Source organism: Thunnus thynnus, chromosome 20 (assembly GCF_963924715.1).
Source record: "Thunnus thynnus chromosome 20, fThuThy2.1, whole genome shotgun sequence".
NCBI lineage: Eukaryota > Metazoa > Chordata > Actinopteri > Scombriformes > Scombridae > Thunnus > Thunnus thynnus.
In genome coordinates this window covers 17,519,682-17,532,520 of record NC_089536.1, presented here as the reverse complement: position 1 = coordinate 17,532,520, position 12,839 = coordinate 17,519,682, and the positions used below count along the sequence as shown (strand labels likewise).

The following is a 12,839-nucleotide window of genomic DNA, read 5'->3' as shown; positions in this document are numbered from 1 at the left end:
ATTATTACTTTAGTACCAGTATACACATGGATGTATATTTGGTTTCAGAAGTGGCAGGGATGGGGTCCTCTGCAAGACATAAATGAAAACTTTAAGCCTGAAACCTAAAAGTGAATCAAAAAGAGAGTGGTTACACAACCAAGTTACCAAGATGAATGCCTGGCTGCAGACCTTGTTGTCAGACAGCCAATCAGATGGTTGTGTTTAGGTTTAGATTACAGATAGTTAAGAGCCACAGTTGGGTTTTGGGTCTGCTGATCGAATTTGTGTGCAGCTTGAGAGAAAGCACTGCTTGAGAGGTTTAAATTCAGGGCACAAAAACTCCCAACTATAGTCACTATTTCCCATGAAAGTCCTGGTGTGAACACACAAAATTCACAAAAACTTCACATTTAAAAAAAGGAGGGACAAAAATTGGACCCACATTGGAAATTATGTCCTAGGGTATTCCCAGGGTATTGATACTGCAATGTTTTGGCAGCCGAGCTATCACTATAAATAAAGACCTCTTTGACCAGGCTACTTGTCTTATTCGCTCACAGGTCAGTTCTTTTAGGAAATCAGATCCTTCGATTTGATTTCAGTTGCAGTGTCAGTTTCAGTTAAGTTGAGGAGCACAAACTAACACAGAAATGAGCTGCCTAGGAAAGAAATATCTGAAATTCCTCTTAAATCATCCAGCGCTGCTCAAGCCCTGGGCTTTCTAACAGAACCAGGGTGAATTGACATTGTTAGAAAGTCAAGTCCAGAAATGAGTCATGAGATGTGGCTGTGTGGCAGTGTGGAGTCCATTTAACCAGCCCTATATTAGAGAAAAGGTTGTAAAGCAGCTTGGCCAAAAGTCCGAGACATGGTAATAGAATAATGAAGCAGCTTCCTGGGCCAGCCGTTACACTACTCCAACCATCTCGTACTGTAATAAGATTGCATCACTGTGATCCCTGTTTCCCAGTCTTTGAGCTAGAGGAGCTGTTTGTGGAAAGAGATTAGAGGCCTGTCTGACTTCTTCTTCTACATAATTTGAAGTGTCATGTATGACCGGTAGTGGTGCGCTGGAGTCGGTAAAGCAGTATCCTTGCAAAAAGCTGCCAGAGGCGTTGAAAGCTAATGCAGCGATTTAGGTGCATTTGGAAGTTTCCATTACCAGTGAAGTGTATGTGAACATTTTTCTAATGTGGCGTTTCCCCGGCCCAGTGCTCGTCAGCTTCGGCTGGATTAGTCCATAGTATGGAATGTCATCTCATGTACACTTCCTCCCATTGTGATATTAACAATATCCCAGCCATCAACCCTTTGGTTCACCAGCGTTTTGGTTTTTTTTTGTATGACATTGTCAAGCCAACCTATCTTTTGCTGCAGTGTGATTTCATAATGTGATGCAGTATAGCTGTTTTCCACATTCAGAAAATGCTTTATTTGCATGACAATAAGACTTTTCTGTTTCTATAGAAGTCATATAGCTCTCCTCTTTTCCAATTCTCTCTCCTTTTCTCCCTGTCTCTCTCCATCCTCCTCTCCTCTTCTTGTCTGCCCCATCTTTACTCCCTCTAAGTGACTACATCATTAAGGAGAAGACAGTGCTCCTACAGAAGAAAGACAATGAGGGCTTTGGCTTTGTGCTTAGGGGAGCCAAAGGTGAGCTTCGTCTCCAAAAATTCAGTCTCTATAGATTCTCTTAGTCTCATGCTCTTTTTCTCTCTATCTAATGTCTCTCTCACTTCCTCATTTTCAAACCCATGTTCTTGTTATCTGCAGCTCAGACTCCCATAGAGGAGTTCACTCCGACGCCAGCCTTCCCCGCCTTGCAGTACCTGGAGTCTGTCGATGAGGGGGGTGTGGCGTGGAGGGCGGGCCTGAGGATGGGGGATTTCCTCATTGAGGTATGGACAAGCTGTAATTTGGACTAACACACCAACTGAACCCATCATGGAATTTAATCAGAGGTCCTGTTTATCAATAATGTGCCTTATTCAGAAGTTACAATAGATATATAAAACAATAAATTCCCTTTTGCAAATGCATCTTGCCTTTCTGGGTCAGTGTTGATGTTTCAGAGTATACTTTTTGAGCTTCCAACCAAGTAAGTAGTGCGGCCTCATCATAGGATATTTCCTATGCAGCTACAGTTGACTTGGATAGCAGCAGAATCCTCAGATATCTGAAACATGAACACTAAAGTAAATGCCAGGTTTTGGTGTCAGTCCTTCAGAATCACAGATCCAGAGTTTCCTTTAAGACTCAGGGGAGATTCAACAGGAATATAAAGGCAACTCCATGGTAAAACAGGCAGAAATCTCCTGATAATATCATCAAATGACTACCAGGCAACAAGCGTAACAAGCTACATGACATATTGATAATATGCTTTGAGCGAGGGGTTTAACTTCTTGTAGACTGAAGAAATGTACTATAATAAGTGTTTTCTTCACTGTCATGCACTCAATGCAACAATTGTATTTTTCAGGCCATAGTTTTTATAGTGTTGTAAAGCATACAGTACCAGTAAAAAGTTTGAACACAAAAGTGTGTCCAAACTTTTGACTGTTATTGTACTGTCTATCTGGTTTCTTTTTGTCAGAGTTGTTTAGGGTCTGCTGTACTTCTAACTGCTGGTCCTCACTGACCTTGTACCTTTAAAAGTTATGTTATGCAACTTTTGTTGCCTTGAGAGCTCACTTCTAAAAATGGTGTCAAACCTCTATTAAAGCTGACACATACTGCTAATTGGTATTCAACCTAATATGACTCACTTATGTAGCGGCCCAAGCCTTTGTAACTGAGATTTACTGTAGCTGTTGCCTGAACTGCTAGTGCTTAGTGTGAAGCTAAGTCTTAAAAAACATAAAGTATGCCGTACACAAGAAAGCTATATCACTCTGTACCGTAAGGTGTTTCTGTTTTTGTGTCCACCCCATGTAACCTGAGTTGATTCTTTATTTAAATGGAAATTAATGCAAAACATCATCTGATTCTGCATTCAGTCCTTCTGTGTTTTTGTCTCTGTCAGGTGAACGGCCAGAATGTAGTGAAGGTTGGCCACCGGCAGGTGGTCAACATGATCCGACAGGGCGGCAACAGTCTCATGGTGAAGGTTGTGATGGTCGCTCGAAACCCTGAACTGGAGGACACTGCTCGGAAGAAAGGTAAGCATCAAATTTTCCTTGTATGTCATTTCCGTCATGTGTTTATGATGCGATGATAAAGCTGATTGCATGTTTACTTCACCCTAAATGCCTGTTGCAATGTGGTTGTCATTGGTGGTGACTGCATGTTTATACGAGAATACTAAACATTAAGTCTGAATTTGGCTGGCTTCCCTTGGCAGCACCGCAGCAGACTAAAAGACTGACTCCTCCTGCCATTGCCCTGCGCTCCAAGTCAATGACATCAGAGCTGGAAGACATGGGTAAGATGATGGAGGGGACAAAGGACTGAATGCAAAGAATACAGAGAAGGGGATGTCTGGAAAGAAAATGTAAAAAAATAAATTGAGTTTTCCTTTTTATGCAGGGGAATAGCATTACATAGTTTCTTTTAGGTGGGTTAGAACCTTGTCTGCAGGGTGGTGGTACAGTATCATAGTAGTATTAGGGAAACACAGCATTAAATATTAACCAAGTTAACGCAGAGAGCCAAGAAAATTTGCCTGTATAGGTGCAATTTCATCTTTTTACATTAGCAATGTTTTGATAGGGACGGAGCCTTTTTTTGCACTTTTGATATTACTTAGGAAGAAGAAAGGTGATAATTAAACAGCGACGCTAAGATAGCAGTTGCATGTTGTGAAATGCTAACAAACTGCTCTTTGTCTCTTTTTCTTCTGAACTCCATGTGCTGCATACAGTGGACAAAGGTGGGAGAATCATGGATTTGTGTGCCCTCATTATCATTTCCGTCCCCATCACCATCCCTTTCATCACTTCTGCTTTCACACCATCACATGTGTCTGAGTATGTATTTCATCCTTTCATCTGCGTTATACATATGACTACACAGCGGTTCTAGTCACACCTAATTTCTGTTTCCCGAATTATGTATGCTACAGCTGCCTCTCCATGGAAAAAGAAAGCAGGTGAATATCAGCCTTTATCATTACCCCTATCAGCCCCTGAGCTTTAATTAAAAGTCAGCCTGTTTGATGCTCTTTTTTTCTCCTCTTTTTTCAGAATACGAGTCCTCTCAGGGTCCTGATAAGAAAAGGACAGTCTATCAGATGGCACTAAGTAAGAAATCACTCACGGCTCTTGTTATACTGTAAGAGGGTGTTTTTAAACCATAGGGGAACAGTAGGGGGCTCACTGAAATCCGTTTCATGTTTCTGCTTTTATTTTATGCTCCCTCTCACACTACCTTTCTTTTCTGCCCTAACCCTGATCTGTCTTTGTTTTAGATAAACTGGATGAAATCTTGGCTGCTGCCCAACACACTATTACATCAGACAACCAGGGCCAGAGAGGTCACGGGGGCAAGAGGGACAGGAGCAAGAGTATTGTTCCCAATGTCTCCAATGAGGTACTGTTGGGAATTGAAAGGAAATGGTTCTAGTTATGGTTGTTACCATAATTTGGGGGCCTGCTGGCTTTTTTGACTCAATTTCCCTATTATCAACAAAGTATTAACATTGAGAAATACTGGACAGCTGTGAAACTCTCTCTTAGCCCTGCAATACCAGATTCACATATATAAGAGAGTTTCTACACTGCTTTACAATATAGCACATATTTAGTCATGGAAGTGACTAATGCCTGCAAAAAAACGATTCCTATCTATAAAGCACCTTGGTCTTTCTTTTTCTTAGCTGTATGTGTGTTCTGCTGCCCTCACTGTACTTTACAGAAAATGATTGACAATTGACCACCCACACCAAAACATTTGTTTAAGTGTGAGTCAGGTTGTGTCCATTCATGTATTCTCTGTTGGCTGATACACTAATACTTGGACTGGTTCTGCTGTATTGCATTATAATGTATATCAGATCAGCCAACATCCATTTTATTCGATTATATCTGAGTAAATGTTTCCTCTATTCTCTTTATTCCCCCTTTCTCTTCAAATTCTTCTTCAAATGCTCCCTTTTCTTCTTCTATAATGTATTACCTGAAGCCAACGTACGAGCAGCAATCATCAGTGAATATGGTGCAGCCCGGACCAGGTTTTACCTACAACCAAGCTCATTTTCAACCAGGCCACGGTCCTCAGCATGCAGTCATGATGCGTCAAAAATCTATTGGTAACGCTTATTATCACGGAACGATTTCTGCCTGCTCAATATATGAGTTTGTTTTCAAGTGTCTGCTTGTAACTGCCTGTGTCCTTGTCCTCAGGTGTAACAGAGGAGGAGAGGCAGTACCTTCACCCACCTGCTATGAAGCTGGCTCGTAGCCTGTCAGTGCCGGGACCAGAAGAAATCCCCCCACCCCCTAACACATCCGCCCCAGAACCGCCTTTATCCGCAGGTCCTCATCCTGGGAGAGGGCCTGCTATGCCCATACCCCCTGTATCTCAAGCTCACTACCAGCTCCACTCCCAACCAGGGCATCCTACTCAAGCAGGCTGGGAGAGGGGAGGACCTGGTGGGATGAACCAGCAGGTCATGGTCCCCACCCTACGCAGACAATCGGACGGACTTTGCATCAGGGAGACAGAGGCACCCAGGAGAGGTGGCGGCAAAATGGGAGGGTTAAGGAGAGGCTACAGCAGTGCTACACCACCAACAAGTGCTAAGCCCAAGGCCCAACAAGCACCACCACATCATCCACATATGGCCACCCGGGAGCAGAGTGGAGGGGTTGGCAGGGGGGGTGCCAAGAGGGGCGGTCGAGGAGCTCTAATGAAGCAGTCTAAAGTAGAAGATGGGTTGCGACAGCACAGAGGAAAAGGGGGTGGTGCCAAAGACAAGAGCTCCATCCCCATTCCCACCATCATTGTCAAAGCGCCCTCCACCAGCAGCAGTGGCCGAAGCAGTCAGGGTAGCAGTATGGAGGCCGAGCCCTCACCAGATGTAGAGGACCAGACCTCTGCAGATGCAACCCAAGACAGCCCCAATACCAGTCTACCCTCACCACTCACCCCCTTACCACCTCAGCTCCCCCCATCCACCTCCTTGCCTTCATCAACTGTTGCCACTTCGGTTTCCTCACAGCAGAACCTGGAAAACTTGGACTACACTTCGACATTCGGTACAGCCTTAGGAGGAGGAGGAGGGGCACGCAGGGAAAGGGAACGTTTTCGTGATATGAGAAGAAAGAGTGCTTCTTTCTTCCTCTCATCTGAGGAGGACATCCAAGGTGAGGCAGGAGGAGGAGCAGGAGAGGGAGGAGGAGCACTAGGGACAAGAATTCAGCCTTTACAGGGCTCACAAATGGAAGTACCTACTCCTCGACTCCGGCCCTCTAAGTCTATAGATGAGGGCATGTTTTCTGGAGACAACTATGTGAACTATTCCAGCAGCATGCCCCCAGCCTTTGGCCTGCCTGAGTATTCTTCCCCTGTCCTTGGTCAGGATGGCCAACCCAAGTCAGCTCCATCAATGTACGGCTCCCAGCCAGCTACTACCTTCATCCACCCACTTACAGGGAAAGTTCTAGATCCGTCGTCCCCACTTGGCCTGGCGCTAGCTGCAAGAGAGAGGGCCCTAAAGGATGACCGCAGGACGCGCCGAGAGGAGAGACACTTTGGTCGGCAGCTGTCCACAGTAGGAGCATTCCCCACCCCTGTTCAGACCCCAACTCCTTCCCTTTTTGCAACCCCTACACAATCGGCCTACACTTCCCCAGTCTCCCTCCACCTAAGCTCCCCCACCGCCACCACCTCGCCTGCATCTATGAGCCGGCCACAGTCACCAAGGATATTACGTTTGGGAGGAGGAGGTGGGGAGAGGACGGAGAGGGAAAAGGAGGGAGGACCCAGGGAGGGTCTTAGAGTTCGTTTCTCAGAGGACAGAAACAGTCAATATTCAACCCAGTATTACCCACAAAGCCCCAGAGAGAGAGATAGAGAAAAGGAGACATACGACAGCAGATCTGCTCCACCCATACAGCCTCCTCCACCACCGGCTCAGCCTGCCCCCCGCAGACCTTCCTTTCTGCAGATGGACAGCACTCCCAACAGCAGCTACATCCCTCAGTACACTGTCCCCACAGCCCCAGTGCAGGCACATGAAGCCATGGGAGAGGCAAGAACAGGAGTGGGTGGAGGTCTAGGATTGATGGTTCTCCCTCCACCAGCTCCCTCAATAGACGCAGATGACGAGTTTGTCTTTGTAGATCCTTTGCCACCTCCTTTACAGTTTGCTAATGGTAAGAACGAGAGAGGCAAGGAGTTTCACCAGCAGCATCAACACCCGAGTCAACAGTCTGCTGCTGTTGCACCACCTCCTCCACCCCCTCTTCCATCTTCCAAGCCCTCAAACGCACCCCAACCTTCTTCGCAGGGTGGTGACTCTGCTGCCTCCAGCCTTACCTCCTATGACAGCGAGGTGGCTAACCTCACACAGTCAGCGCTCTCTCCATCTTTTCAGTCCCCACAGATATTTCCCCCTTCCTCCACCACCACCATGACCTCTACTGCTGCTCTGCCTCCCACGTCACTACATAGACCCCAACCCATGTCCCATTCTCATCCCTATTACAGCAGCTCTAATGACCCAATGGTGGGTGGTCACATCCTGGCCCAGGACAGAGGCACAGCTGCCCTCACCACCACGATGACCTATGCTACCACTACCATGACAGCCACTGCTGCCGCCTCCACCACCACAACCTCTCCAGCATCCTCTGACTACAGCATGACCATGGCTGGGCCTAAGGCTGGCTTCAGCACAGGGGGCAAAGCTTCAGACTACACTCATCACACTACTATTATAACCAAGAGCGGAGACTGGCAAGATGCTGTGGTGGATTCCGGGATTGAGGAGCTGGACAGTCACAGCAGTAGCGACCACCATTTAGAAATGCTGGGATTGACAGGGCTGAGAGGAGAGAGGGGAGGGATCGGTGGAGACGGACGAGGAGAAGAGGGAGAGAAAGGAGATGAGCATCAGGATCCTTGCACAACCTACTCAGGTGGGCAAACATTTGAGGTGCACAGCACAAAACTGGCAAACCCTATGTTTCCAAAGATGACTCATTACAAGGAGGGGGGAGGGAGAGGCCCGTCTGTAGCACTACGTAGGCAGAACAGCACCAACCCTGCTCCCTTGCAGTTGCAGAGACAAAGCAACCCAGAAGATTCCAGGTTAGACGGAGCTTTGGCAGATGAAAGGAAGCGTAAGCTGAGCCGATCCAAAATGGAGGATGGCTTTAGCTCTACCTTGGCTGCCTGCTTAGAGAGACCCATGGACACTCGATCGGTGGGCTGGGGTGAGGTCGGGGAGCATGAGGAAGGCGGGGAGGTAATCCAGAGAGGTAGTATTGCTTTGGATGGCCGTAGGCTCCACTCACCTCTTTCTGGTGTAAAAGCGAGCATCATCAATGAGCTAAGCTCCAAGCTGCAACAGATGAGTAGCATGAAGAGCATGGATGACTGGAGCCACACTCCGAAATCACCCACCATGCACAGGTTTGTTTGTTGTCCTTGGTATTAAATGAAAGTTTGCTTATGAGCTTATTTTACCTAAAGTTTGTTGTTAGAATTAAAGTTAATAGCTTCATTTTGTGTGTCTTTCAGGTGTTCAGCGGATTTCACTGATGCTTTTCACAGCCCCCCCAGTGGCCGCTCCACCTCGCCCTTACCCACCTCCTCCCCACAGCACCGTCAGATCCTCACACCCAATCTGTCGGCCACCCCTTCAGTCTCCCCCTCCCCTCAGGTCCCAGTTCAGCGCAATTGGACCCGCTCCCCTTCTCCACAGATGCCTTCCTCCCCGGTTCACTCACACCCTCCCCATTCGCCAACCTACTGTCCATACCCAACGTCACCAAAGCATCGATCTAAGATGCGTAGACAGACTTTTGATTTCCAGTGCAGTCCCACTAAGGAGATGCGGTCTTCAGTCTCCCGACGCCGTGCTCCTAGCCCTCTTATCTATAACACTGAGCAGCCAAACCCCACCCCTCCAAGACCCTCGTCCCTCCCCATCCTTCCCAGTACACCTGTCTACAATAACCCCTTTGACTTCCCCGGGCCCCTCACTCCCCCTTCTCCTGGCATCCCTCTAGGAGATACCTACAAGACTTCAACACCTCCACTGTACTCCCCATCTGGTGTGCCAAGTCCAAACCCCCTACTCGTCTCCCGCTCTCTCTCCCCCACCCATTTTCTCTCTGGAGCCTCCTCCCCCATGCACTTGCCCCCCAGCCCATCATGCCTCAACTATCCCCAACTCACACCTCCCCCGCCAGCCAAACCCTTCGCTGTCAAGCCCCTACCCTACTGGACCAAGTACGACGTGGCCGACTGGTTGGCTTACCTAAACCTGGGCGAACACAGAGAGCGTTTTATAGACAATGAGATAGATGGATCTCATCTGCCTTCACTTACCAAGGATGACTTCTTGGACCTGGGAGTGACACGCGTTGGACATCGGATGAACATCGAGAGGGCACTGAAGAAACTCACTGACAGGTGAGGGAGGACTAATAGACTCTGGAAGACTTAAAAGCAGCAAGGTCGCAAGGTCAAAAAGGAAGCACCGGATGGTGAAGGAAAGTCAAAGTGTCTCATTCCTTCCATACAAGTTAGCTGGACCATCCCCTTTCGTCATTAGATGCATAGAGTTTGATAAGTTATCTCATCTTCCCTCCATCTCTTTCTCTTTCTCCTTATTAACCTGTGTTTTATCAATCCTATTTAGTTTTCTCCATCTTTATTTTAATTTCTGCCCATTCTTATTCTTTGATTTGCCCTCCTTCTCTCCCCAGGCGACTCGCCTCTCCTTTGCATGTCACTACTTCTCCCCGAGACACAGACTGAGAGAGTGATGGGGTGATTCAAAGATGAAAGAAAGGGAGAGAAACAAATTGACAAAGATGAACAATGACAGAAGATGTGGAAGAGAAGAACAGTGGACATCAACAGGTTGTGATGAACTTAGACTAAGGGCTGGATATGTGGGAAAATTGTTGTCTTGAAAATTTGTTATAAATGTAGAGAAATGTTGAAATTTGTGAAATGACAACTGGTCGAGAAAGGGCACGATGAATATCATGAAAATGACGCTGTTCAACTGAAAATATACTTTGAAACTTTTGATGGACAGGCATTTAATTAACACACCGTTTTGTGCTGTAAAAGACAAACACATACACACACATAGACACTCATATTCTCACACACACACTGACAGATGGATTCTCACACCATCTGCTGCTTAGCAGCACTGAGAAAACTTCAGTCTGAGTTCACTGAGAAGTTGAAAAGTTGCTGCTTAAGGGGTAAACCCCCATAAAATGTTACTGATTGTGGCTGAGCCAGAAACTCTAGCGAAAACAAAACATAAGGACCACATCCTGACATCAGTTTGTAGCTTTAAGCAGATCAGAGTATCTAATGGCTGTGAGTGCTGGAGCCAAAGTCAGAATATGAGAGAAAATGTTTTATTTGTAAATGATGATAGAAGAAAATGATAGAGAAAAATAGTATTCTTTTATATATTTGCCATATTCCCCCAAAGGATGCCCCAATAAGCTTTGTATGTATGTACTTTGCGAGCACTAAATATATCTTACATGTTAAACGGGATTCACTATTAGTAGAACCATTTGTTTTGTACTAAGTGCTGATCGCAATCATTCATTTCAAACTGGTCGGGGTATTTATAATCGTTGAATTCAAGTTGTGCATAATGAGGATATACAAATATTGAGAAAATATTGTTGTGAAATGACCTTTTATTATTTTCCTGATTATTATATAGAAAGCAGAGGGAATTTTGGAGAGGAACTGAGAAGGGTTTGCATTTCATTTCTAACTGCAAATCATCTTTTCTTAGACTTTATCGGTGTTCATTCATGGCCATAGCACAGGTCAGGGGATGAATCCATCCTCTTTTGATGCCATAATGTTGACCGCTCTCTCTCACACAGCAGGTGCCGTGATCAAAAAGGGCTTTTTACTGCTTCTCTGTTTGCCTGACTCCCTCAACCTTCAGCCTTTGTGAGTCTGTGTGTCTGATTTTGTGCGTGTGTGTTCGTCAGCCTGCCTTGGTGGCCAAATGCTTTCCCTGACCTACACCCTTCTCTTTCTAATGCCTTTTCCAAAAACTTGTTTATAATGGTCAGAAAACATTGTTTTTCTTCTCACCAGTTGACAATCCTAATGTTTCCCTGTTCCACACATTAACCCTTGAAAGGAAATACTCTGTCCCACTTTACAAAAGGTATTTTCAGACTGATTAACTTAAGGTAAATACTGTATATGTTACATAGAGGTGAACGTGAGTGCCCTGGATTTTTTTAACATGCCAGTTAGCCATTCCCTGCAGTGAATTCTACTGTAAGGCAAAAACCCATCGTTTATAGATCTATATGTACTGATGATGATGACAACGATAACATAAAGCATAATAAAGATAATATTAAGTATGTAAACCTTTTTAAGAATCTCCGTCTTCCAAATAGTGTGGACAAATTCTTTAAAGCTTTGTTTGTTTATGTTTCATTTCCAGTTTACTGTAAATGCTTTCTATACTGCTCGCCCTGTGGTGACCCCAGTGAAGCTGACACACGTTAGTTAATGCATATTCTCTCTATGTGAGTATAAAATTATGACTCTGTATTCTCATGCTGAGTTGCCTCAATGCTATCTCGTGATGGACGCTATTCTGAGAAGTGAAAGGACAGAGCGGTAGTGTAGAAAGCATTACATACTATGGTTTAAAAAGTATTTTAGGTCTAGTGAAATGCATAATGAATATGACTACATACAGTATGAGCATAAGTATGCAGAGATAAAAGGTATATATATAAATATATATATATATATAAAGTTTTGTTTTAAATAAAATACAGTATATACTGATAAACAATATGATAGAGGTACAACTAAGGTGTTGAAATAAATGCTAAAATAAACTATGGCCCTGTCTTGATTCTCATTTCTTCTTGGATTCCCTCTGACAGATTCACATAATGATCCAATTTAAAGTGCTGTGTTTGAATTGAGCCATTTGGCAGCAGCTCGTCTCAGCCCTGCGGTGGTTGAACACAACATTGTTTTCAGGTCCAGGATTATTTTCCCATCAGGCTCGGTGAGCTAATAGGACAAAAGAGTAGAGCTCACTGGGAGGTAGAAGATGAGATGGCTTAATTCAAAGCAAGCAGCGGCTGCATTCATGCGGCAAACCCAAAGACGCCTGTAAGGCACCAAAAACAATGAAAAAAGCTTGGAAGAGGATGAATGAGATTGTTTGCTAGCATGGTGGCCAGTACAAGGTTCATGGTAGAAAATTGTAAATATAATACTGGTGGCTTTTTAAAGTTTGTGCCATGTTGCCCCCTTCATGTATTTCTCTGGCTGAGGTCTGCTTACAGTTAGAAAGAACTCCGGATGTCAAGATGTGTTTTTCTCTGTGGAGATGAAGCCACTAGCTGCCATTTTTCTTCTATAGATAAAAACACTTTTCATTACACTGTACCTTGTCAAAGCTTCTCTAATTTCCAGTTACTTCTTGTAATTCTTGTTCCATTGGTAGAAACTAGAATTGGATGACAAATTAAAAGAGAAACCAGTGTTTGCCTACCACAAGCTGCCAAAACAGCTTCAGTGCTCCTTGGAATAGATATTCCTAGTCTCTGAATGAGGGATGAACACCGCTCTTCCAAAAGATATTCCCTCATTTGGTGTTTTGATGAAAGTGGCATAGCGCACTGTCCAACATATTTGTCTAAAATCGCAAATAG

At 45.1% G+C, this 12,839-nt stretch overlaps 1 protein-coding gene across 1 annotated transcript in view; it reads left to right on the top strand.

Annotated features, from left to right (window-relative positions):
* The window catches only part of LOC137172060 (SH3 and multiple ankyrin repeat domains protein 1-like), a 41,064-nt gene extending 29,509 nt beyond the window's left edge, over positions 1–11,555 (top strand). The window contains exons 17-28 of the mRNA XM_067576320.1: positions 1,553–1,635; positions 1,756–1,880; positions 3,008–3,143; positions 3,326–3,406; positions 3,845–3,853; positions 4,046–4,072; positions 4,167–4,223; positions 4,391–4,512; positions 5,104–5,230; positions 5,325–8,559; positions 8,668–9,564; positions 9,861–11,555. Of these exons, the coding sequence (XP_067432421.1) occupies positions 1,553–1,635; positions 1,756–1,880; positions 3,008–3,143; positions 3,326–3,406; positions 3,845–3,853; positions 4,046–4,072; positions 4,167–4,223; positions 4,391–4,512; positions 5,104–5,230; positions 5,325–8,559; positions 8,668–9,564; positions 9,861–9,912 (4,951 nt within the window). The 3' untranslated portion in view covers positions 9,913–11,555. The remainder of the gene's footprint in view (positions 1–1,552; positions 1,636–1,755; positions 1,881–3,007; positions 3,144–3,325; positions 3,407–3,844; positions 3,854–4,045; positions 4,073–4,166; positions 4,224–4,390; positions 4,513–5,103; positions 5,231–5,324; positions 8,560–8,667; positions 9,565–9,860) is intronic.
* Positions 11,556–12,839: the final 1,284 nt, after the last annotated feature.